Source organism: Myripristis murdjan, chromosome 7, assembly GCF_902150065.1.
Source record: "Myripristis murdjan chromosome 7, fMyrMur1.1, whole genome shotgun sequence".
Classification (NCBI taxonomy): Eukaryota; Metazoa; Chordata; class Actinopteri; order Holocentriformes; family Holocentridae; genus Myripristis; species Myripristis murdjan.
This window is the reverse complement of record NC_043986.1, coordinates 31316927-31343819: the sequence shown is the minus strand read 5'-3', so window position 1 is coordinate 31343819 and position 26893 is coordinate 31316927. Positions and strand designations below refer to the sequence as shown.

The window sequence follows — 26893 nt, the reverse complement described above, 5'->3', positions numbered from 1 at the left end:
ATCACACACTCACACTCCAGCTGACTTCTTTGTATCTCCTGCTGTCATGTATAAAAATGAAATCCCTGCATGCATAATAGGCAGCAAGGCCCTTGGGTTTCTCTCTCTCTTTCTCTTTCCATGTTATTCTACCTAACAAAAGCAGTAGTTACTTTTCATATCTTCCCTACAAAGCTATCCATAAATTCATGCTGTAAGAAAAAAAAAACATACCTAGCACCACTTACCATATGAATAGCCCTATGTTTAGCATAAGTGATTCAAGTTAATGCAGTCTGGCACTCCATTAAATCGAAAGAGAATCTGATGCAATCTAAATTTCAAGGCTGCTCGCCTCAAATGTTCTGGCTTCCTCTCGACTGACAAACTCTCCACACATTGGCGCATTTGCTTAGTTGAGGCAGCAAACCCACGTACTGCTGTCATCTTATGATGCCTTCAAGCTCTGACAGAAATATTGTAATTACGAGCTGGGACAGACGTGAACAGTCCAAAGTTGTAGTTAGAATATGATTCAGAAGTTGCTGAAATGTGACATTTAGGGTGGGGAGAGAGCTGATTCTTTGTGAGCAATTGATGGTAAAAGTGTATTTTACAATGTTTTATTGTTTTGCATGGTGCTGCATGTAGTAAATTAACATTGTATCACTGCATTCAGTATCATATTCAATGTTAAAATCTTATTTTTCTTCAAACAATGTCAAATTTTGCCAGTGGGATGAGATAATCCCACTTGTTTCCACTGCTAATAAGCTTGTTTCAGAATTTTCTTGAATCAAGGGTAATTTTCCTGATTTTAGTGTGATGATCTGCCTTATTCTGCCCTGTTTCAACATATTCATACTTGTTCCCAAAAAATATTCCTGAAAAAAAGTAGAACTGCATTGCAAACAAGTGGGATTATCTCATCCCGCTGTCAGATTTTTGGACTTTTTTAGGAAAAGCAAGATTTTAACAGTAAATTTGAGAGCAAATGACTTGTTAAGATGGAGTGTTTTTTTGCAGTGATTTTTATATTGTTAGTTAAATGCATACACTGCCTCATAGACATATACAATAACTTTTGGGGAATGAGCCAAAGAAAACCTCAGTTGCATGGCTGATATACTTTGCCTCCCCTTCATTATGTTGTTGCAGCACAAAGTAGCTTTGCACCGCTTGATTTTCCGGAATAAAACAACAGCCACAAGAAACACTGCTTGTGTTACAGGGTCCGTTTTGTTGCTGTATCCAACCAAAAAACAACTTGAATGGGTGACAAGTCATCTGTGCGGCTTCTGAACTTGGAAGAAGGAGCTTGCGAGGAGTGCTTGAAGGCAGCACCAGACACCAGCAGCCAAGTCATTTCAGAGCAGCACTCCATATGAAATGAAAACAAATGCTGGCAAGACGTAACACATGCTGTAACGTTTTTCCGAGCCAAAACCAAACGGAAGGTTTCAGTAGATTGCTCATTGAGGTTTGCCTTCCTTACAAAATGCCCTGCAGAAACTGCAACTTTTGTTGAATGAGTTACATGAAACATCAGCTGCATGGCTGATGTGGATTTTCTCCTTTTCATTGTGCTCTTGCAAAGGCTGGGTTGCATCAACAATTAACTGTGTCAAAGATTAGTTCTAATCAGGGTTTAGCAAAACCGGGTTTAAAATGAGTAAATCCACATTTAAAATGAAGCACTATTGCACAAAAAAACTAGTCCCGGTTTAGTAAATCCATGCTTAGTGGTTTAAACTCAAATAGTAAGTTCAGTGCTTTTGAAAACAAGATCCAGCATCACTGAGCTAGCATGTAAATATCATTTTAATAATTATAAATATATTAAAAAATATAAAAAAAATATAATATAATGTAAATAAAAATATAATATAATATAAATAGCTTCTTTTTTCTTATTTTCTGGTAACATTTTTGTAATTTTCTGGTAATTTTATTCCCAATTTTCTGAATTATTTTTTGTTTTGTTTCACTAATTTTCCAGTTAACCAACCAGTCACCTCATTCTCCATGTTTCTGAAAGAAATCAAGAGAATTTGCTCAGGTTTCAGATGGTTAAAAGTTAAACCTGCTCAAGTTTAAGTTTTACATTAATACCGGATCATAGTTGAAATTGGAGTAAGACGTTTTGCTTTAACAGGATTAAATTTAATCTAGCTAAACTAAACGGAGGTTTAAGGGGAATTTTAGATGTAGCCTAATCCTTCTTCATATTTATCCAGTTTCAAAGTTTGGTGCAACAGAATTTCCAGGCACTCTTGCATGGGGAAAGACGAGATTTCATTTTGGTTAAAATGCCTTTATTCACATGATATGTTAACAGATTAAAAAAAAAGTATAAAATACAGATTTTGATGGTAAACCAAGATTTAATGTAGTTAAAAAATTAATCCTTGTTGGTGCAACCCAGCCTTAGCTTCATAAATATAGAGCAGTTGTATACAGCTTCCAGAAAATCCACTTTTCCTGCAGGGTTTATTTTGCATGTGAACATGAAGTCCTATTTGCGATATTCCAACATGGAAATAGGAGCTTATGGGGAGCACCTGAAGGCAACATAACTCCACTTGAGTTCATGGCTCACTTCTCAGACTTGTCTCCAGCCCACCTAACATGGCTGCAGCATGGCTCGGCTCGGCGGGAGCCGAACTAATTCAGCCTGACATGATCCCCGTTGATAAGTTGTCAGAATGCGGCTTCCTAATCGGCCTCAGACATATGTCATTTGGGCTAAGGATCATTAGCGTGCCCTCGGGGGGGAAACGTGTCATGCAGTTGAGTCAGTGATGATTCAGAAATGAATACCCTTCCCTCGTCTTGCCTTCCCACTCCATTCCCAAAGGTAGAGGAGAGGGGAGCAGGGAGAGCCGGGAGAGCGAGATACTATATGGAGACAATGAGAGTCATTTATCTATATTCCCATATGTGTTGAAAGCTGAGAGATGCTGAGCTGCTTGGCCAAAAATTGCGTAATAGATGAAACATGCGTGCCATATGTTTTTAAAGACGTTTGCAGGCGAGGTGTTTGTCGCCGTACATTAAAAATGCCTTGCGTACAAATTGGTCGCGGCACTGCGTGATAGATAAGCCCCGGAGAGAGAAAACAATGTCTCCGAATGAGCCGTGTTTCATTGCCATATTGTTGCATCTGTGGTCACACATTTCCATTTCATTTTTACACACAGAAAGACAGACAGACCGGGAGGGAGGGAGGGAGGGAGGGAGGGGTTTCACACTACCACAGAGATAATCAAAAACGATTTTTCCAAAGACGTTTTGCGGTTGTTTTGCTCCTCCATATCTGATCTGATCTCTCTCCTTACACCTGTCTGTTGAGGTGAGACCGCATGCACACACACTCAGAGGTCTCAGATGAAATACACACACCATTGAACTTGCCACAAGCGCCGTTAGCACACACTCCTACTACCCAAGTTGGAAGGAGGAGGGAGGATGGATCAGTGGTAGATTTTTGCTCTGTTCCACTGGCTGCACACACTATTAACACTTGGACTGTATTGTTTCACTCACACACACACAGGCGCTCTGAAAAACACACACAGCAGTCAAGTCTCCATTGGACATTGAAGCAAACATTGCCTTCCTGCTTTCCATCTCGCCACAGGGCATAGAAGTGGAGTGCTACACAAGTTTGCCAGTCAATGGGCAGAGAGAGGGAGAGAGTGATATGAGAATCTCTTCTCCCAGAGCTGCTGTCATTAACTCCGGTGCTTACACAGAACTTGATGAATGGTAACCTGCTAGTCATAGCTGCTCTAGGGATCCAAGTGAGTCGCCATCCGTCTTTCCCCTTTTACTTTAAAATCCGGCTCCATATACGTGCTTCAGTTGCATATACTTTCAAAATGTGGTAGCATTATTTCCACCTGTGTCCCTAGGTGTTGATTTATCAAGAATGCTGAGGTGTAGTACTTGGTGTACAAAATTTTGCCACAGTTTCTCAGTTTAGCTGTTGATTTATGGATAATGTAAATGGGCACAGCCGCAGTTACGTCAGTTTGAATGCACTGCAGCTAATGTGCGTCACGCAGTGGCGTCTGGCACTAGTCTGAAACACAACATGGCTTTTCGCATCAGAGACAGCCACTTTGGGGAAGAAACACCATTAAAATCAATACATATGTGTTTGCAAGGCAAGCTTTTGTCCTTGTTTTCACATTTTTAGTGGTACAACTTGCAACAAGCAGCAGCTGCCGAGAGCAGCGCAGGCAGATCTTTATCCTCAAAACACAGGCTGTTGCTCAGCTCTGATGGTCCCAGAGGAGTGGGGGACTGTCCCGAGACCACAGCCAACACCAGTGGTAACGCAACACCTCTGAGCTCTTCATGTGTTGTGGATAAATATCTTTCATAGGAGGAAATACATTTCTAATTTGTCATGCCTCCAGCTTTGAGGTAACAGGTCAAACACTCACCTTACACACAGACCCCCACTGTATCCATGTGAAGCAGGCTGGCTGTGGCATTTTACGTTGTAAATTGATGATGTTGTAATCAACTTACTTCATCAGGTCCCACTGAGACATAAGTCTCCTTAACAGGTTAGCACTGGCCAAATTTGTGGCCAGATTGTGGCCAAATTTATGTCCACACACAGCTGAAATATGATATCAATGTAACCAAGATCCACGGCGGTAACTAACAGGCGCAACTTCCTTTGCCACACCAACCACCAGTTATGATAAATCAGATTTATTGGGTCTGTTTGAATGTCTTTCCAGTCCATCCTTCCATGTTTTTGCAGTTCTACATCGAGGGCATACACAATTTGTCCTGTTTGTGCATGAAACCACCCTGCAAATCCTCAATAAATCAGGCCCTGAATGTTCAAGAAGAAATTTCACCTCTGCTAAGTGACAGTGTTCGAGGCTGAGAGGCACTGATGACAGCTAACATTGGAGGATCACCTATAATTTTCTACAGCAGTTGGAAAAACCTCAGTTTACCCCACAGCCACATCTGAGCTGTGCGGCAGCTTCAGTCCAGCAGTTTGTTTTGCCTCCATTCTTTCTGTTCAGACAAAGACGTCGAACAAGCCGGGCACTTTGTGTTCTGTTTGGGCGCTTCACTAGATTGTACTTTTTGTCAGAGGACCTCAGCGGCAGACAAAGTCACCCATGGTTGCTGACTTAATTTCGTCTACGCGCGTCTTTCAGCACCACTTAAAGCCTAATTTAAACTTTACTGCAATGGCAGGGAAGTTGGCTCTTTTATAGTTTGTTTTTCTCTCTTCCGGACCATTGTGTTTGTCCAGTTAGAGGAAAGATAGGCGTAGAAGAGGGGAAAAAAATGACAGTAGCAGAATGGACAGTCTCATTGATGGGAATTGTCAACGTGCAGTGGTTAATCATCCAAAACAGCAGCTCAAAGCCTAAAAGTCAGGCTTTACACGCCTGTTTTCCTCAGAGGACCCTGGAGAAACAAAGCTGCTGCAGTTGTTTCTATGTCATTTGGTCATACCCTTTGTTTTCACTCTTATGATGTAATAAGTCACATTTCTTCATACTTCATACGACTCATTCACACTTAAACCTCTGAAACCCATTATTTCTTCTTTTTTTTTTTAACAAAAATGATCCCTAATCCCAACATCAATTTTTTTAAAAAATATTTCACAAGATTTAGAATTTTGAAAATATAAAAGATTAATATAAATTATATATATTATAATTTAAAAATGGCTGAGTCCATGCTTCCCTACAACAAAAATGCATCTTAATAGGCCAAAGTAGTGACTTTAAAAAACAGATCTTTTTAATCAAATAAATGCAGTTTCATTCAGGTTTCAGAGGATTATTAATATGATCTTGAAATGCGTTTGGTTGGTTGCACTGTGCTTAAAACCCCATTTACTCTATTCTTGTTTATATCATGTTTCCTTTGCTGTATCCTATTAGTATTTTGCTGCTGCTTTATTTAAAGCCGCTGCATTTATGCCTTATCTCATTTATATTTAGTCATTTTGCTGATGCTTTTATCGGTGAGCAGGTAAGAGGGTGTCAGTGTCTCGCTCAAGGACGCTGATGCCGGCATTGAATCTAAGAGAGAGACGGAGACGGTGCAGTCAACGCTCGACAAGTGTTTTACTTCAGAGTTTAGGGACGGGAACGCTGTGAAAATATTGTAAAGATGCTGAAAATTCATCATCTGACATAGTAACTCCCTCTAAACCCACAGATGCAGGGTGATTAGTTCCACATCGCTGGATCTACACTATTGGAATATGAAAATAAAGGTCATTCTAACAGCAGCGGGAACATGAACTCACAGAAATCACACACATACACCCACACATACACACACACGCACACACACACACACACACACACACACACAGACAGACACCTCCATTCCTTATGTCAGTGTTAATTTCCAGGGTCTTAAACACGGTGTTCCTTCCACACCATTAACACAGCAGCACCATGCTCTATTACACATTACCCATCACTCTCTCTCTCTCTCTCTCTCTCTCTCTCTCTCTCTCTCTACCTCTCTCTCTCTCTCTCTCTCTCCCTCTAGCTCTTTGTCTCTCTCTCTCTCTCTGTCTCTGCCATGGGAAACTATTGGCTTTGAAAGGGGAACACTGTGGCACCTATTAATTATGTTGGGTGCTAACTGCCAAGTCAAATTGTGTATGTGTGTGTGTGCATGTGTGTGTGTGTGTGTATGTGCACGTGCTCACATCTGTTTACCTGTCGTGAGTGAGCTCTTTTGTGAAGGTGTTGCACACATACACGCTGCACACACAGGCACACTTAACTCAATCACCTAATGGTCAACTGCAGAGCCAGATTTTAGCAAGTGCAGACAGGACTGACATGCACACACACACACACACACACACACGATACTGGGCCTGAGAGGGAAAGGGACAGTAAAGAAAAGGTGAGAAGGAGAGAATAAAATAAAGGGTGCGAGGTGCGAGGGTGAGAGTGTACAACAAAAGGGAATACAAAATAAGAGATGAGGGAGGGGGTGAACACAGGAGAGAGAAAGAGCTTATTGCTGCTTAGCAGAGGGCATCCAACATGAAATTAGACAGCACAGAGACGCGAGCGGGACGGGAAAAGAAGGAATCATACTCACACCTCACACAAGAGCACAACTGTACCTTACCACACAATCATACAGCAACACAGATGCCTACACACAGATTTTGGTGTGTAATCGCCCGCTGAACACAGTGGTTTCAGTGCATGCAAGCTTTAAGGTGCATGTGATATATGAGCTGTGGTAGTGTATTGCTTAAAGAGACCCTTTTTCACCCAGACCTGATGTACAAACCTCCTTTTTGGCGAGCATCCACCCCTCTGAAGTGTCCTTGGAACAAAGACACTGAATCCCTACCAGCCAAAAGGGACACACACACAAAAAAAGAATTTCCCTGCAGGGAGCCATGAATTACCACATTGTTATCACTATGTTCAGGCTCTGATTCAGTCTTGACTCCTTGAACAGTGATTTTCCCTTAAATTTCCCCTTAAGTAGATTAAAAAACAAACAAACAGACAAAAAAAAAAAAAAAAAAAAAAACTCTCTATAGTATAGGACAATGTTACATACATATTGTTTATCTGCTGGTTGCAGCTTCATTAAAGCTCCATCACTCTGATACTGAGTGAAATATCCCAAGCCAGGATGCCAGTGTTTTATGGCTGCAGCATCACATTAAATAGAACATATCTCCATGTCTTGTGCATCATTTTATACACATTTCCCTGGCATTCAGCAGCACATATTTGGGATCTCTAGTAGATTTTAAAATAAAGTTCTGTGGGTGTGAATAATAATATAATAATTATAATAAACAATAAAAGAATATTAAAAAAAAAAAAAAAAAAAAAAAACCTGAGAGGGATAGACTTCAGATTTCTTGTTTTTAAATGCTATAAGCATTTAACCCTTGGACTTGAAATTATTAAAAAAAAAAAAAATAAATAAATAAAACATGCAAACAAAATTAGTAAGATATAAACAGAAAATTAACTGTAAATTACTTAAAAGAGCTTGAAAGAAAATATTTTATAAAAATTCTAAATATGTACTTAAGATTAAATTACTGGAAAAACTCACATATTGCTTCACATTTCTCTGAAGCATTGAGTTACATCTACTTACATCATTTGTTTCTACAAGTAATTTTCATTGCAAACACTGATGGCTGCTGAGGCTATCTTAATCCACCAGAAATGCCCTCACTCAGGCAAGCGTCTGTCCTGCAGAAGTGTCCTTGAGCAATACACTGCATGTATTGCTCCATGGCTGGCCCTGACCTCTGACCTCTCTGTGGCAGGAGGACGGGGCAAAAAGACAGGAGATCAGTCACTGTCCAGTGGTTGAGAGGTAGACAATTCTCAGTGGGATGTTGAAGACAGCTCTGTGACAGTCTAGTCTTTTGCAATAGCCTGTGGACATGGATGAGCGCTTTAGGGAGCAGGAAAACAGGCAGTGACACACATGCACATGCATGAGTATGTGCTGCGAGGATTTCCAACACGAGCTGTCCTTAATGATATCATTAGGCAAAGTCTCCTCCACTCCCTAGTGTTACGACACCTCAAAGAGAGCTTCATTAGAGAGCAACACACATCCTCCACTGTCTGTGGTTTAGTCTGTGTCTGCACATACATGCACGGGAAAGGCAATTTACATAATGAAATTTTCCATATAAGCATGTGTGAGTCCTGGTGTGCATGTACGTGTGTGTGTGTGTGTGTGAGCGTGTAGAGGTAAACCAGCTTAGATTGAGACCAGGCGGTGAGAGTCCAGATAGATAAATGGGAGATTGATGTCACAGAGGCCAATCACGGTGCACAGATTGGAAATTCCTCCTCACCTCTGTTCCTCCCTCCTACCCTAACTTCCATCTTTCACACTGCCCCTCCAATCGGAAAAGGTCGCACACACTCTGGAGAAGTTCAAATTGTTTCAAATGCAAAGCTTGGTCCGACATCTGGAGACGAGAACTGCTCCTTATCGCTCACTGGAGGACTGGCCTGAGATACTAAATTCATTTCCAACCCTCCTTTTCTGTGCAAGCTTAGAGAAATGCCACGGAAGTGAAATAGCTCCACCCACCTTGTGCCACCCTGCCCCATCCTACCCTTTTGACCCCTTCCTAAAAATGCCTTTCACTGAATCAGCCTCTGCAATGTCTCATTCCTTCAACCGCAGTTGTCGATATTAAGTGAATGTATAGGTTTGTACATGTGGCAGAGGGGTGCGGTTAAAACACATGTCTGACTGTGGCATGTGGCACACACACATACACTCACACACTTACTTATTTAGTAAATATGCAGCATATTGGGAATGGAATGTGTTGTAAGTTGATAAGCGCATCTCTGCCAAAAGATGTTCGAGGAACGAGGGAGGCGGAGGGACGGTATGATAAGAATGTGTCTCTGTGAGATGATGTGTTGTTTTCTAAGTATGTGTGTGTGCATTCAATTTTATTGGCTTACATGGTGGTTATATACTTGTGCACATGGTATAGCGTCTTCTCGGTTGGATGAATTTCTGCATTAAAGGATTATACCAGTTATTTTGAATGTTTGGCCCATTTACTACACTTTTCTCACATTTTACATTGCAACAAACCATTTTGCAAATCATGGCGGGGTACTAAAGATTTCACAGCATATAATCCAAATTCAATGCAAACTCAATTTTTAAATTTGAATTTTTAGTTGATACTCATAATGTTCTGCTTCTGCGGCTGACAAAGTGGTCACCATTCATAAAGCACATAACACAACAGTGCTGCTGCTTTTAGGAAAACTAATGGGGACGACTTTATTACAGTGATGGAATACTGCTGTGAAGAAAGATTGAAGTCTCTGAAAGTTCATTTTCATATCGTGGTGGAATGAATGGAAACCAACGGCAGGATAAAATGGAGGAAAAATGATGTGGCAGTTCTAAAATAAGACTGCATGTGGACAAGATTAACATGAAATATATACATTTTGAGGATATTACACTAAACATGCAGAATCATTGGTATTGTCCTTTAATGCATATGTGCCAAGCCACATGCATCTCCTGTAAGTGCTTGCAAGTGTGTGAGCACGTGTGCGTGTGCGTGTTCATGTGCTCACGCGCACAGCTGTTATATAGCCAAACCGCAGCCGTGTGGGTCAGGATGGGCTAAGCGTTCTGAAGAGAGGAAATGAAGACAAATGAACACGGAGGAGCTAAACATTCTTCCAGTCAGCTCCATATTACTTACCCCTCCTCCTCCTCCTCCTCCTCCTCTTTTCTCTTCCCTCCCTCCACCAGAGAAATATCACAAAGCCACACACACTGAGCGCCAGAGCAGTAATGAAAAGTGCAAAAGCGTGGCACTTTTTGTGCTACTTTCACATCACCGGCAATTAATTCCAAGGCGGCGTCTGGCAGGGCCCACATTGCTATAATACTAACGCTAAAGCCAGCAGCGCATGGACGCATCCTATAAATTTGAATCTATGTCAGTGCACCCCTCCACCGCAACCACCACCCGTCCACTGAGGTGTGTGTGTGCAAGCTTATGGCCTTCGAGGCGCCTCGGAGAGAAAGTTCAGTTTGATGGATAGGCAGCTGACGCCGAGCTTTGATTTTCTGAAAATAATACAATCATATGCTACATTCACCTTTCAGGGCCATTAACGGGGAGAGAGAAAGAGGGGAAAAAGAGTGTGTGTGGAGGAGAGGAGACAGTGGGGGACAGGTTTTAAAGTGACTGTTCTGAAATACAGATGGCCCTTCTAATAGGCTCTATTTTGCTCTTTACTCCCTCTTTGGACTGTTGTGAGAACAAGTGGACCGAGGAAGAGGAGGAAGGGGGAGGAAGAGGTAGGGGAGGTCAGTTTTCACAATGACAGTGTTCTGTTACTACTACCCACACCCCAACGCACAAACACACTCACTCACACACACACACACACACACACACACACACACACACACACTTTTTCCTTCTAGTTGGCTGGGAGGGAAGCCAGGCGAAGAAAGGGAGGGAGAAGAAAGAGAAAATGAAGTGATTTGTGGACATATCGATCGGCGGGTTAGGGCTATTGATCAGAGAGCGTGGAGAGAGATGGAGAGGAGGAGGAGGGGAGGTGAATGATGGAGCGCTTTGTCTGGATGGGAGAGCTGGTGGCGGGGGGTTGCCCCCCATGAACCACTGGAAGGCCCGTGAGGTTCATTATGGATGGGTGCAAAACTAGGGCACCCACAGCTCAGGCCGGCGCAGGCCTCTCTGTCAAAGAGCCTTCATCAACTCCTCTTCATAGGGTGATGGTTTGGCTTCAATATTTCCTCTAGGACCTTTTCAGCCGGGCACATCAATATTAATCTATCGGCTTTAGGAAAGATAATGCCCTCTCCCTTTTCAATCTCAAACTCACTTCGAAATGGAGACATTACAAAGGATCTCCTGTCCTATTTTTCTTACCCTCAGTTTCGCTTTTCCCATGTGGTGGCACTGACTGGCAAAAAATAAATAAAATAAAATAAAATAAAAAACGTAACCTAGTTTGCTGTTTTTCCTACTTTAAGCAGAATTCAACACGCTTTTGCCTGCAGAATTGGTCATTTCTTCTCCAACCATCCTTAGTTTCCCTCCAGTGACAAAGGCAATGAAGTCTATGGGCTCCTTGTCGTCATTAGGCATAGCGATGAGGAGCATATGGATGAGGCTGCCTCCCTTTTATCCAGTGCAGACCAGCTCAGCACTCCAGAGCTGCCGCTTCCTGGCTTGCCTTCCAAGCTCTCCCCAGGTTGCCTCTGAGTCCCATCCTGCTGCCATCTGCCACTGACTTGGGCCTCATCCAGAAATCCAGAAACCACTGAGCCTCCCTCCTACAGTGGAAGCCAGCATGGAAGCCCAATTCCTCCGAAGCCCTTTACTTTAAAAGAAATTGCCAATGGCTTGAGCCCCCTCCTGGAGGAAAGACCAGTAACACTGCATTCACGTCAAATGGTAATAACTGTTGGAACGGCCTGCAATTCAAAGAGCTTGACATGTTCAGATTCATTTGAAGCCATCAAATGCTAGACCCTTTTTCTTTGGATGCTCCTTTGTCCACTTTTTCACACATGCATGTTATGGCCTGCCATGACATTTTATAAATTGTAATCAGAAAACAATTTACAAGATGAAAAAATATTTATTTTGTTCATTTTATTTGAAATGAAAGTAACATTTCCTACACCTGACTACAGGTTTTTCCTTTTAGTTGATGTCAGTATTCTAAGAGTTGGAGAACATTATTCTCTAGTAATGCTTAAAAGCTGAGGTGAATCATATTTTCTGGTAGGAAACTTGTATCTATCTTTATGTCTTTCCCATATTAGATGAATTACACAAGACCTGTAACTGTCCTTCTCTCACGTCCGCCATGCTGGAACAGGCATTGCTGCCCAATTTTCTCCTCCAGCACCTCTAATTTGAAGCAAATCAGCAATGGCCTGGGTCCTCACCAACATGATGGTCCTTTTCTCTTCGCTTGGGTCCAAGCGGCAGCCGTCATGGCCACCCAATTTCCTCCACCGTTCTCTCTAGGAAACTGGAGTGCTGTGTTGTGGAAATGAGGCAGAGAGAGGGTGAGGGAGAGAGAGAGAGAGAGAGAGAGAGAGAGAGAATGTGTCCTAAACCCCAAGCTGTGGTAACACTGACGGAGAGGCACATTTTTACCCTCCGCTATTCCAAACCCTTGAACACAAGCACACACACACACACACACACACACACACTCACACACACACGCACAGACACACACTTGCAGCAGACACTTCTTTTTTATATGTGAAGTGAAAGGAAACGCAACGCTGATGAAACACTTTGGGATGAGAGATGGAGTGTGAGAGCGGAGAGTGTGTGAACAAGAGAGAAAAGACAGGCGTGGAGAAGTAGAGATGACGTTTGCTTTTGGTAGTTTGGTGCCATGTGTGCATATGTTCACGTGTGTGTGTGTGTGTGTGTGTGTGCGTGTGTGTGTGTGGCATACGTTCTTTGCATGTCTGTGTGGATGTTCTAGTTCTTTGTTGGCAAGCAAATCTTCCCTCACACTCCCACACAGTGCCTACATGAAATTACTAAGTGTAAAGAATAGCGTGGTGCGTGCGTGTTTGTGTATTTGTGATATGGACACCAAGTCCAGCTACATACAGGATCCATGAGTGGTATCTGGGAGGTGACAGCGAGCTCCGATGACAGGCTCCAAGATGCGAACAAAAGACCTCCCTGTTGAGCCTCTCCTTATAAAACTGACTTAGTTGAATAATTGAATGCGGGAGTGCGGTGCAGCCATGCTGGTATTCTTCATGTATATTGCAGACCAGCAGTAATCCGTTCCTGAGGAGCGTCTCCCCCAGCCTGCTGCTGACTTTGTGCAGGAGATGAGAGGTGACAGAATAGGGCTCTGTCACCAGTGCCTCCATTATTGATAAGTTTGAGAGGAGGGAAACTGGAAGAAGAGAACAGGAACAAAAACAGGAATACTGCTGTGTGTCACTGAGGCCATGAAGTTAGTTCATTCCCAAACTCGCCTTCTCTTTGCTCTGCTCAGAATGACTGCACACTTCTGCGGGAATTTGGCTTTAAGGTGGGTGGGAACAACAATCTCTTTTTGACCAAAACAATTCTGGTTCTTGAACTGGTTCCAACCAGTGCTAACTAATGAACTGGCACGCATTTGTTCCAGTTTGGAGTGGAACCATTGCGATGGAAGTGTTGCTGCGTTGCTGGCCAGTGACTCAGCATTGCTGTGGCTGAATTCAGCCCCAGTCTGCTGGTTTGCTTGTGTTTTGGAATCTCTGTACTTCAGTTTTTTTTTTTACTTGTTGATAATTTGGTGATGGGTTCTAATGAAACCGGCCTTCGCCAACTTTTTCTTGTATTCCCCTCCCCTCTTTTAATCATTTTATTTTTATCATTTTATTTTATTTTGTTTTGTTTTTATTTAGAAAATAGATGTTTTTCAAACAGAACATCCATTTTGAAGCTTTTATTTTGGTCGCTAGATAGGATTTGTGGTGTGGTACATTATTTGAAACTTATTTGCCTCTACTCTGGACTGCAAGAACTAGTAAAATTTTGTTTCCTAAGTAGTTAATTTCTTGAAGGACAGTCACATCAAGTCAACTGTATCATCTGCCAATCTCTTCAGCATCCACAACCACTTGTCAGCCTAAGCCTCCCCAGACAGAACTCTCCAAGAGTTTCCCTGGCCCTGTGACATTAGTTCATTCCCGCACACTGCTTGGTTTTGATCTGCCTGGTGTGGTTATCTGTGGTTTACTGAAGTAGAGCATGGCACTGTTCACACAGCCAGGGTTAGAGGTTCCATTCCCCTCATGGCAAAATGAGTATTGCGAGGCACCAACACTCCCAGGGTTCAGGGGTTCAATTCCTTGTACTGCCTAGCTTAATGAGTAGAGCAAAGCACCACTAACATTGCCGCAGTAATGATTTCTACACTTTTTTGTGGCTCAGTAGGTGGATCAGTGCATTAACAGCTAGGGTTGGGGATTCTGTTCCCTGTGCAGTTTAATGGGTAGAGGAAGGCAGTAGCCCTCATCTTTTTGTGTAGCACTTTGTTTAATGTAGTTATAAAGGAGAAAGGTGGATAAACTTCAAGGTAAAAAAAAGAAGTTACAAAAAAGACGTAAGTGGAAGACTATAAAATATGGTGAAAGAAGGTTATACACACCCACTCTAGGGGTCCTTTTCAACACTTTCATCTATCAGAGGGCATACTTTCCTAAATCACAACCAGCATTGGTGCATTAGATTGTGTTTGTTTTTTTTTTTTTTCTTCAGCACCACCCTGGGTTCAGTCTCACAACCTTTGGTGTCAATGGCAAGAATGTGAATATGAATATGAATTCATTGAGCCATTTGAGAAATGGCTGGACCAGAGGATTTTCACACAATGAGGAAGAGTCATTATTTTCAAAAGTTTACAGATAAATCCGCTGTGGACACAATTAGGACTTCTCTTCATACACAGACATATCTGATGCATATGTGATGAGAGGCGGGGGAGAGAGAGGGGATGACATGCAGCAAAGGGTCTGGGCTCAGATTCGAACCCAGGCCACTGTGGTTAGAACTCAGCTTTAGCAAGTGGTATGTGCTCTGTACTGTAGAGCCAAACTCAATTTCCAAATGTGCTACAAATGAATGCATTTTTGGTTCTTCCAAGATTTGTTGAATAAAAGCACCAAATGACAGATATCGAATACCTTTTATAATGCCTTTCATAATCTCTCTCCCTCTTCAATTCTCACAATCTCTCTCCCTCATTTTCCTTGGCTGATCTTGTCCCTGCGTTATCAAGACAAATAACCCAGTGTTTTTCCTCACATACCCTTCATGTATTTTTCCCCTGTAACAAGCGTGATTAGGCAGATGTCCCAAGCTGTCAAGAGCTGTCATATTTCAGGCCTGATTTATGAAGACGCAACACCTGCTATATCCTGAGACCCAAAAGATAGAGTGAATAAAAGACAGAGAGTGGATAAGACTGATAATTTGCCAAAGCATGGTTATCAGCCCGTTGGGTATATAGCTGGTGATGATTGTGGAGTCCATTTTCTTGGGTCTGAACCAAGAGATAAGTTGTTAGCAGTGGCTTATTTGCATTTCTACCATGATGTGGTTATGCTTCACACAGCAGTATATCAAGCAAACCATAATTTTTTCAACAGAAGTCACATTGAATCAGTTACTCACGTCATTTCACCTCCATTTTGCAGGAGAGGTCTTTCTCCCAGGGAAATCCAACATGGAACAACAGATAGCCAGTAATTCATACTGTGTTTAATCCATAATGCAGTCCTCTTTGTAGTTGGGCTGGATAACAGTCGGATCACGTTTTCACTCAAGACTGAGGTCCTGTGTTGGTTTGGAAATGTACTGAGAAGACCACAACCCAATTGGTTTGGTGATTACTGTGTTCTCAAATGGCCGAACAAACTAAACTAATGGGAAACCAGTCCAGGGCTTGAAATGACTTTTTAAAACCAACTAGGTGCAAAAATGCCTTAATCATAATGCTTAGACAGAATGTGGAAAACAAATTCGGTGTGGGGACGATGCATGCAAAGTTAGTGTTCGGAGCCAAATGGCGCACGATGGATGCAGTTTGGTCCTGCAACTTTATATCAAAAGCCAGTCAGCTTCAAGCAGGACACTATCCAAGCGCCTGAAACTAATAATGGCAACAAAGGGAATGTAAGGATTCAGAAGATGTTTAATTGGTCTTAAAAGTGTAGCTATTCTCTAACAACCATGAGGACACCAAGCCTCCAAACAATTCGAAAAAATAGACTAAGAGATGTTAGCACTTAGATGTAAACAAAGGCAGTGAAGCAGAGGAGGAAAAGGAGACTTACCCAGACAGCAACACACCCAATCCCATGATACGGTATTTGAGATCAGTTGCAGTCGGACACACACTGGACACTGGTGTACAAAGAATTCAACGAGTTTCTCAAGTGAACCTTTGCACAGTGTAGAATCTGAGGCTCTTGTGACCCATCATATTTCCCACCTTCTTTTTTCTTTTTTCTTTTTGTCCACAAGAAGTTGATAGTTTCAAGTATGCTACTGCCTTTACAACATTTGCATCCAGCGAGGGTTTCTGTTGATTTTAAAGGATTAAATGGGACAAATGACAAACAAAATCTGGCTTTAGGAAATGAAGCTGAGGACTTTTGGGACTTTTTGAACTTAGGGTGTTTGCCGTCTGCTTCTTGACTTTTTCTTTAACCTCCCTTTGACTCTTTTCCTATCTCATATATGACATATCATAAAAGCTTTCCCTGCTCTTTGCTGCCACCCTACCCCCATCTCGCTCTCTGTCTTTCTGTCTCTGCCTCTATCCCTCTTTGTCTGCAAGGCATGTAGTTGTATAGGACTGGGCAAGGCAAAGAGAAGCTACCATTTGGTAAATAAGTTCATCCTGAGGGCAAGCCAGGTCAGGGCACTTGAGCTCAGCCGCATGTGTGTCTCTGTGTTGCATTCATAAAGGAGAAGGAAGGGAAATTGATTGCCCCCTTTATGTATGGGAATGAGAAAATACTGTAGCAGCCTACACTTGCACAAAACCCTCCATCTTCAACCAAAGAACTGTGGCCAAATGCTGGGAGAAATAAACGAATAGCTCTCTACAGTTTGTTTTTGTCAATTTGTTCATTCTGCAGTTGCCCTGATAAGAACGGCGCGGTTGGAAAAGCAGGACAAGAGAAAAGTTGTTTTCAACTGAAAGGCCGCTGAAAGACTCTCCAGCCCTTCTACTCCACCCCTTTTCTTTTCATTTAACAGTTTATAAAAGAGTGATTTTCTCTTATTGAGCTGGGAATGTGAGCTGTTCCTTTGTGAGCAGATGTTTTCCTCTTTTTCATGCTGGGCTGTGTATGATTGTAGTGAGATCAATAATTGACTGCATCAGTTCCCCCAAGAGCCACTAACTGGAGATCAATAGAGGCCTTGTAGGTTTGCTTTGTTTTTCAGATATCGCACCAGGTACAAAATACTGGCTGCTGTTGTCTCTTTATTTTTCATGATGAGGATGCACTACGTCACTTCTGGGCCCTTGATTATTAGCTGTAAATAATGATATTGACAAGTGAAGAGGCAAACTTCTTAGCTGGTATTAATCAATGCCTTGCCTTTCTGCTGCCATTCCCAACACCTACGCAGCACACATACAGACCTAAAGTCTTGTTATTGCACAGCCATAGTGAGAGAATTTGATTTTCAAAATGAGATTCTCACCCCAAAGCATCGAGTGGAGGAAAAGCGCTGAAGAGAATTGCACAATCACTGCAAATGAAAGCTAAATAATAATAAAAAAGTATTGGCAAGAATTTATAGAGATTCATGTGGCGGCAATGTATTCATATTGACGCTGTAAGTATGTGTGTGTTTGTGTGTGTATGTATATAAACCACCTGTGTGCATGATGGGAAGTTTCCACTTTCAGACAGATGAGGAAAGCTTCTCTGTGCCGGTTACATTGCTGGCTGTTGCCATAGCAACCTGTCCCATCACCTCGAAGGCCTTTTGGCACAGCAACACAGATAGAGAGACTTCATCCCATTCAGAAAGAAAGAGAGAGAGAGAGAGATGGAGACTGTTAAGCGACGGCCTCACCAAAGCTGCCCAGCCGAGGAGCGCATCTGTATTACTTAGTGTCAGCTGAAAAGAAAGGCTCCCTTTATTGGGATGTAAGTGGAGGACGTCCCCAAGGAGTGCTAGAGCATAATGAATTTGGACTCATTTAACATTAATGCAATGTCGCTCCGATGCCACCGAGCAGCATCTCCCTCTATCAACCTCCGTTTGCTAATTCCTGACAGTCAAAAGGTCATCAGTCAACGTCGAAGCCGCTGTTCGGAGATTTAATCAGATCATGAGAAAAGAGACTTCACCTGAACGAGTTATTCAACACGATTGCCATTTGCGCTCCACTGCCCTGGCCTTCCCGTTGATTCAAATGCTATTCTCGTCGTTCGTGTAAAGTTCAGGGAGAGGATTGTTAGTTATTTATGTGCATCTTCCCTTTCCTCCATCTCTCCGCGCCTCTCCTCTCCAGCTGAGCCAAACTGGAATGCTGTGAAATAATTCAAAGACCTGCCAGGTTTACCTCCCTGCAGAGAACGGTGTTCCCTCCCTAAAAGTAGCCATTTTTGGGTATGTCAAGGCGATTCTATCAAGTGTTATTGGGTATGATTCCATTCATGCTCGCCACAACAGACCATTTCTTCCCTTTTCACTTTGTTTGAGGTAAATGCAACGCGGCAGCAAAACAATGAAACTGATAGAGCATTTCAGCGCATACACAGGCTGTGGGGATATTTTCTTCACAGAGTAGATGCAGCTTTGAAGTGATGGATGGGAACTACTCGTTTCGGGGCATATTTATTGAGAAAATCAATTTTGCACAGTCTGAATCTATTTAGGAAAGCAAACAACATGTGCAAATGTTACACAGATGATAATATACTCTATTGTATAATGAAATGTGCTTTCATCCACCAAAGAAAGGTATCAAAACAAATATTATTTTTGAAGCAGTGTTAAAATTGAACGCACCAAAAGCGGCAGCAATATTAAAATTTCCAACAATGCTCACCCTTAACGCCAGAGAACAACATGTGACAGAGGTTACACAGAAAAGAATGTACTGTAAAGCATAATGACACAGGCTTTGATTCACCAAGGAAAGGTACTGAAATGTGTATCATCTTCAAATCCCTGCTAGATTTTTGAGCATCGAAACAGAATTGGTGGAAAATTTCCACCAGAGAACCATGCTAGAATTTGCTTTAACTTGTAAACCATGACATTTTTTTTTGCCATGGCTCCAACGACAATCTTACTACCTCTTTTCTTTCATGGCTTGCCATGTCAAAAGCATCCTTAAGGCTTTGACACTGTATCACATTTAATGGAGGAACCGTCCAAACATTATAAAAGCATTACCTGGACAAGACGTTCGCCTTAACAAACTGGACATGCTGTCTTTTCCTCCAATGGGATTTGCCTCCACAGGCTAGAACGGAAAATTGAAACAAGCGTGTATGCTGGAGCTGGAGCTTTCAGCGCTGCAGGGCTGGAGGGGGATTACCTTACACACTTGCATCGACTAGTGGACATGCACACACTCACATAAGCACACAAACATGTAATTGCACCCAAAAAGACATTAACGCAAAGGATCCTAAGCATGCTGGAACTGACATAGGTTTAAGAGTGCTCACACAACACACACAAACACCTTCCCAGGCACTTGAGGTGTATAATAAATCCAGACCGTTGAGGTCCGTCCCCAAGTGGCCGTCAGCGCTACTTTTTACACAGTGACAACACACAGTGTGGTGCAGCCAGCCGCTTTATCATGAGAAAAGCATTTATTTTTCATAATCTGCATTGTTGTCCTCACGGCTCAGTTGGAAGCTACTCCTTGTTTAAGATTCATCCATAGAGCAGGCTTTGTGTGCACACATGCGCTGACAGACACATTTAAAATGTATACTCCTTTCACTGCTCAAAGAAAAGAGAACAGGATCCCAAAAGGCCATGCTTCCTACATTATAAGCACCTCTGTGTCTGGGGAACACCCATGGACTTCTGTCATTCTGGCCTAGATGAACATAAATTGTACATTTTCATCTTTGCACAACATCTAACCCAGGGAAAAGGCAAGGGAAAATGGATCCAGTGGCATCAATTGGTGTGTAAATATGTCAAGCTGGAGAAAAGAATAAATCAAATAATCTGGTTCTGACCAAGACCACCACCCAGAGAGAAAGTTATGAGAATAGCCTGTGTGACCCACCATATGTTCCATGTAAATGAAAAAGAGTATAACAGGAATAAATATCACGGTAACCATGGTAACCATCTTGTCTCCCACAAAAAAGTGTTTCATTACCTGTGTATAAGATGCCTGTGGAAATTTGGCTCATTGGGAATCTGGCAAACTGTCAGTTACTCTCTAATGGAGTTTAAGTCAAGATAATAGGCTAGATTAGAGTCTTTGTTTTACTTGAAGCAGGCAAAACTGAAAATATCAATAAAAACTTGGATCTACGGATGCATAAATGGTGTAGTTTTGAGACAGTATCACACAATAATCTTCCATGTAAAGGTTTCTGGCTGTAAGGTGATTAAAAGACGCTAAATTGGGTCTGCAGTGGCATTTTTATCCAGGTCACCTGATAGCCAGTACATTGTGAAAGTTGTCACTTGTTAATACAGTTAATGAACTTTTAATGAAATATTTCCTTTAGTTCTGGATATATATTTTTTTTATTCTTAAAATTGAGTCTGAACGTGAATTCACATCAAGACTCAATTTTGCCAGTTTGATGTTAGGAATAAAACACCAAGAACATAAGTCTGATACCTTGAGGACAACATTCCTTCGAGGAACCACCAGGGGCTCCTCAGGAAAATGATGTGTACTTTGATTTCAGTCTCATTTCACTCAATTAAAGCTTTGCACAATGCAAGAATATGACTGTTAAGATGAGAGGTTTGTCTGCCCCCACTGTGGTAATCACCCTGTCTACTAGATTACAGACAGGTATAAAACTTCTGAGATGGGCTTTTCGAGCTCACAGCCTTAATTTAGAAACTCTGTCATTTAGATTTGTCTGGCGTTTATTGATATGAAGATGTTTTGGAGCTATAGAACATGCTGTCTAGACCAGGCTATATTCGTTTAAGTGGTGATCTGCTAGAAGCTGCAAGGAACTTTACGGCTGGTGTTGAGAGCAGCAAATTTACAAGCTTTCGCGAACTGGGTACAGGTTGAATCTTCACTGTAATATGTCAGTTTATGACAGAAGGTAGCAAAGCAAACATTTATATGAAAAATTTGCAGACTTTTACTTTAAGCCCAGTATTAAATCTCAGTGAGTTCCAGTCACAGAATTGTGGATTCAAGCAGTGCATTTAGACTATGTGTGCTTGCGTTGTATTTGTGTTTTTTGTATTCATGAGAACCTTGATGGGTTCCCCGTTAAGGTGGTAGTGTTGACAGTCTGTCCCTTCCAGCATACTGACTGACAGTGAAGCTCTGCTCTTTGTAGATACTGCACGAAGTGGGGAGGTGCAGACATAAGTAAGCAGTGTGTACAGCTTGATCCGGTGCCTACACTTGATACCTTCACTTTGACATTGCCCTCAGTTCTGGTGTCACTCTTTTGTCAGTCCTTCAGCGGTTGTCAGTCAACTTAGCTGGAGGCTACAGTGAGATACTCCCATAGGAAAACATAGTAGTAGAGATCCGGTTACAAAACCAGCCCGTCGGATTCACTATCTTTACTCCAGTAGACCTCAGCAGTCTGATACAACTTTACTGACAAACCTTAGCTCAGATATGGAATTCCAGCTCCAACAATTTTTTTCTGTGGGGAAAATAAAAATACATTGGAGTTTTCACATACTCATGAAACATCCCTGCCACAGTCTGTGATTTAAACTGGCATTTAAAACTTTTACGGATACATTTCTTTTTTAAATGGGACATTTCTTTCTTAAATGGGATCAGATTCAGTGAGTTCAGCTGCCGCTGTCCAACTTCAACAATCATTTTTCTAACAAGAACACATTAAATACATAGGTGGTAGTTTTATGAGCGGCCTGATAAATTTACAACTAGAATTGTTCTAGCTTGCTGCTGAGCCATAAAAAATAATTGGTTTAGCTAGCTACCATGTCTGTGTCTTTGATCAATGTGTTATCTTTGTTCAAGGACAAGAACAAAAGTATTAAGAGGAGCATCGCTACAACTGTGCTTGTGTGTGACAGGTCAGCACGGCCGACAGCGGTTTGTCCTTTAAAATTACACCTGATGTGCTCGGGATTTAACCATGTCTGTGTGTATTTTGATTCTTTTTTCATAAACAAATGTCCAAATATCATAAATGATTTTAAGGAATTACCATAAAATTCTTCCATAAATGATTTTTGATAAAATCCCAGCCAACAAGTCAGAGACAAATGACATAATGAGACCTGTGCGTTTGCCTTAACCACCGACTGTTAGTTTGACTGTAAACCAACAAACAGTTTATATTCCTACTATATTGAGATAATTCCGTTTGAAAACATGCGCCAGGCTATAAAATGGTGCCTAATTAGTTACCACTCAAAAACATTAATTTTCCTCTTTTCTTGCTCATACTTTGTGTCTCCCTGTTTCCTCCATTGTTACTGTGAGCCTCTCTCTCCCTGGGGCTCTCTCCCTCTTTCTCCTTCACCCTCAGCCTCTGTCTCTTGTGTTTTTTGTCATTGTCTCTTTCTCTCTCGCTCTCCTTCCCTCTCTCTCTCTCTTCTTCTCTTCCTCTTCACTATTTTCTCCTCTCTCTCTTTCTCTCTCTCTCGCTCTCCATTTCTCTCCTCCTGTCATACTATCAGACAGCCTCTCTGTCGTACACGTCCGACACAGCTCGATTGAATTTCACCTCTCGTCGCTTCGCTTGCACGGCTTCGCCTCTCACCTCGCAAGCAACAAGCGCGCCTCTCTCTCCATCTCACACATACACACACACACACACACACACATACACACATGCATGTGCATATACACACAAAGCATGGTGCGAAGTGAAGGCAGAGCTTTGGGCCAGCCATGACAAGGCCTGCTTAGACGCTCCAAGCCATGTGATTGAATGTGTGTGTGTGTGTGTGTGTGTGTGTGTGTGTGTGTGTGTGTGTGTGTGAGACACCTGATGCTTACACCAGATACACACTTGAGAAGAATGCACAAGAATTCAGATGCATGCATGGATAGCTTCACACACACACACACACACACACACACACACTTACATTCACACTTCTCTTCCCCTGGCACCTGGTACAAAAGAGAGTGAGCTCAGGTAGCTGTCAGGCGCTCTCCCACTGGGAACAGTGGGCAAGTCAAAAACAGCCTCCTCTCCTGTCGCTCCACACACTGACACACACACACACACACACACACACACACACACACACACGCACGGACACACACACACACACACAGACACTGCACTGTGGTGTGGGAGAGAGAGAAAGAAAGGGAATGAGATGCCTTAGGCAGATGCTAGAACAGTTGTCAATGCTGTACATAAAGTGTGTGTGTGTGTCTGTGTGTCTGTGTGTCTGTGTGTGTGTGTGTGTCTATCCAGCCAATAGAACGAAAGCCACCTGCCAGCCAGTCCAAGTGGACATGCCCCCTTGCGTTTAGCCCTAGCCTGGGAACCAGTGATAAGAAATGGCTGAGTGTGTGTGTGTGTGGGTTTGTGTGTGTGTGTGTGGACTCATGTGTTTGTATCATCAGCAGTGACATTGGTTGTTCATCTCACTGACCAAGAAGACTTTTTTTAGAGTGGGCCCCCAAGGTTCGGCCGGTAGTTGGGTTTTTGTGTTTTTCCTGCCTTTGTCCATTGATTTCCATTCAAGTGGCCACCTGTGAGAGCTAGCCATCTTTTTTTAACACTGCTCTGTACTGAGGCAAGGACGTCACGCCAGCTGGCGGCCCAACGGCCCACATGTGGGCACGGAGCCACAGCAGCTGTAGCTGCCTCTACATGGGTCAATTATTCTGTAAGTTGATGTCATGTACACACAAGCACACATGCAGGCATACACACACTCCGTGTTTGGTTTGGGCATCCAACAGCCTCTGACAAAGTTTATCGTTTGCCGTTTCATGCTTGATCAAAGCCAAAGAGACCGAGGGATGTTTGGGATCAAAGCCGTAGGAGTTGTTGTTTTTGGACTGCCGAAGCCTTGTAGTGTTTGGCTAACCTTGGGTTTTTCTCTTGTTGCTGTCCCTCCGTGTTTTCTTGGACGGCGGATCATTGATGTTTCAAAGACAGCAGCCTCTTCAGATGGTGAAACTGAACCGTCTGCAAGGCTCTGCGTCTGCTGCCTGCCTTCGACAAAATTGATTTTAATATTGTTGCTGAACTTTCTGAAACTTTTAGTCGATGCTCTTTTTCTAAAGTAAATTCCTCAATAGGGAGCTCTTCCCTAACAGCACGCTGCATGCTTGCTCTGCGTGGATGCACGGATTCTGCCTGAATGAATCGAGAACATCTGTTTGATTTACGCCGGGATCACACTTAATCCCTGATGCATTTGTGTTGCTGCAGTCGGTGGGGTTCTATGCAAGGCCCTGCTATGGCTCAAGCATACTGAGCTGAAATTGATCAGACGTGATTTTTGGTTGCAGTATTACAGCCTAAAGTTTCAATGCAGTTCTGATTCACTTAAGAAACCTTGTCCTGGGTGCCTAATCAACACACAAGTAATCACTGAATAAATCTGACATGTGATACCTTTAGAAAAACACAATGCAAGGCAGTGATGTAGTAGTAATAGCCTTTCTACAGTCCGCAATTTACCATGGTTTACTATGCCAAGAAAACTATGAAAACTGTGTTTGTTTGTTTGTTTGTTTATAGGTAGAAAGTAAACAATGGTTTTACTATGGTTTAATCACAATTTTTCAACAATATTACTACCAGTTAATCATAGTTATCATGAAATACCTTCAAAAAACACTTTACTAGTACTGTGGACAGTTACCATAAAGTACCATAGTAAAACTGTGGTAGTACCATGGTTAAGACTATAGTAATCATATTTACCATAAAGAACCATTGCAAAACTGTGGTTAATACTTAAAAAAAAAAAAAAACATTGGAAATCTTAGTCAGCTTCCGTAAGGGATGGACATCCACTCGAGTGGTACAGTCAACGCACAGTATGGGCCTGGCATTACAATGAAATTTGTGTTAATAAATATTTTGATGGTTACCAACATGAACCCTAACATCTCCTTTTCCTCTTTCCCCAGGCTGCAGAGGGATGCTGTGCGGTTTTGGTGCCGTTTGCGAGCGCGACCCGGCCGACCCGTCCAAAGCGGAGTGTGTTTGTAAGAGAGTCGTTTGTCCGTTGGTGGTTGCACCTGTCTGTGGCTCGGATTCATCCACCTACTCCAATGAGTGTGAGCTAGAGAAGGCCCAGTGCAACACACAGCGACGCATTAAGGTGCTGCGCAAAGGACCCTGCTGTAAGTAGCACCACATACCCGCCTACAAATCATTCAGAGAGACATTAGCAAATGTCTTCAATTTTTTCTTCAAGAAAGGGTCTTTCTTGATCCATTGTAGAGTGATCTGCTTGATTTTGACAGTGGTTCCTCAAAGAAAAAACAATTTCAGACTGAATATGAGACTATTAGTCTTTTCACATAGATATTTTTTGGAGTTCATATCTGAAGCAAGTGAATCTCTCAGCTGAAGCACCACCCCATTTAAAATCCAATATAGCCTTTCAGCTCACATTATCTGAAGGCTGTGTATTTTGGCACTGGAATAAGGTGAAACAGTAGAGGTTGTGTACGTTTATAGTTGAGGACAGCTGCGGTTGTGTGGCTCTGACTGTGCATCTGCTGCACTTATTATTCGTTCACTGCTTTCTGAAGACTTCAGAGCAGATGGATATCTTTGTTTGAAGAATTTTATTATGTGCTGAAATCTACATAGATGTTATTTAAAGAGTTCCATTTGTCTCTGGGGGAAACATTTTAGCACTTTGAGAGATCAAGTTGGTTGTTCTGATCCAGATGAGATGAATCAATCAATGCCAGAAAGACCATTAAAAGTGATATGACCCCAGGTCCGACATGACTGCTGGCAGTGTCGAATTGAAACACAGCGAAATGCTGGTGATTAAACTGCTAAAACCATGGTTGTCTGTCTGCCGTAGCAGGAGGTTTGAGATGAAAAAACATAGATAGGACATTGGATTTGGATCTGATCCCCCTCCCAAAGTGTTGTGATGTTTGGGACAGAAGGCTAACATGGCTACTCTCCGCCAGCCAAAGCTGCGAGTCTCTGAGTGGCGTTAAGTTGCTTGTTATTGTCAAGTAAATGGATTTCTGTTACATCCCGTCCTAATACAACAGGCTTTGTCTTCTTCTCCGTCTTCGTGTCCTTATCCCACACTAATAAAATAAGGCCCCATTATGTCCAGTTTATTGTCTTTTCAATATGGCTAAACTCTTGGCGATTAAATGCCACCTGCACCCTTACTAACAGCAAACAGTGTGCCACCTACTGGTCCCACTGGTAGCCATCCAATGTGTATTATATTCCTTGGCCCCCGGTGGGTGCCTATAGTCCTCGCTCTCATTGCCTCTGTTTAGCAAAGCCCATCAAGATCCAGGGTGCTGAAGGGATCGGCGGATGCCTGCCAAAGCTGCAACATTGCAGCTGCCACAGTAACAATGTGGTGTTTCGTCAGCATCTTACCTGCTTGCCAGTGTGGCCCCACTGCTAATTCCAGGGGTCTGATTGCAGTGCTGGCTGGGGCCCGGCAGTA

At 42.5% G+C, this 26893-nt stretch overlaps 1 protein-coding gene across 1 annotated transcript in view; it reads left to right on the top strand.

Moving 5' to 3' along the window:
* Positions 1 to 26893, top strand: part of agrn (agrin) — a 281668-nt gene that overhangs the window by 142478 nt on the left and 112297 nt on the right. The window contains exon 4 of the mRNA XM_030054836.1: positions 25365 to 25580. Coding sequence (XP_029910696.1) covers positions 25365 to 25580 — 216 coding nt within the window. The remainder of the gene's footprint in view (positions 1 to 25364; positions 25581 to 26893) is intronic.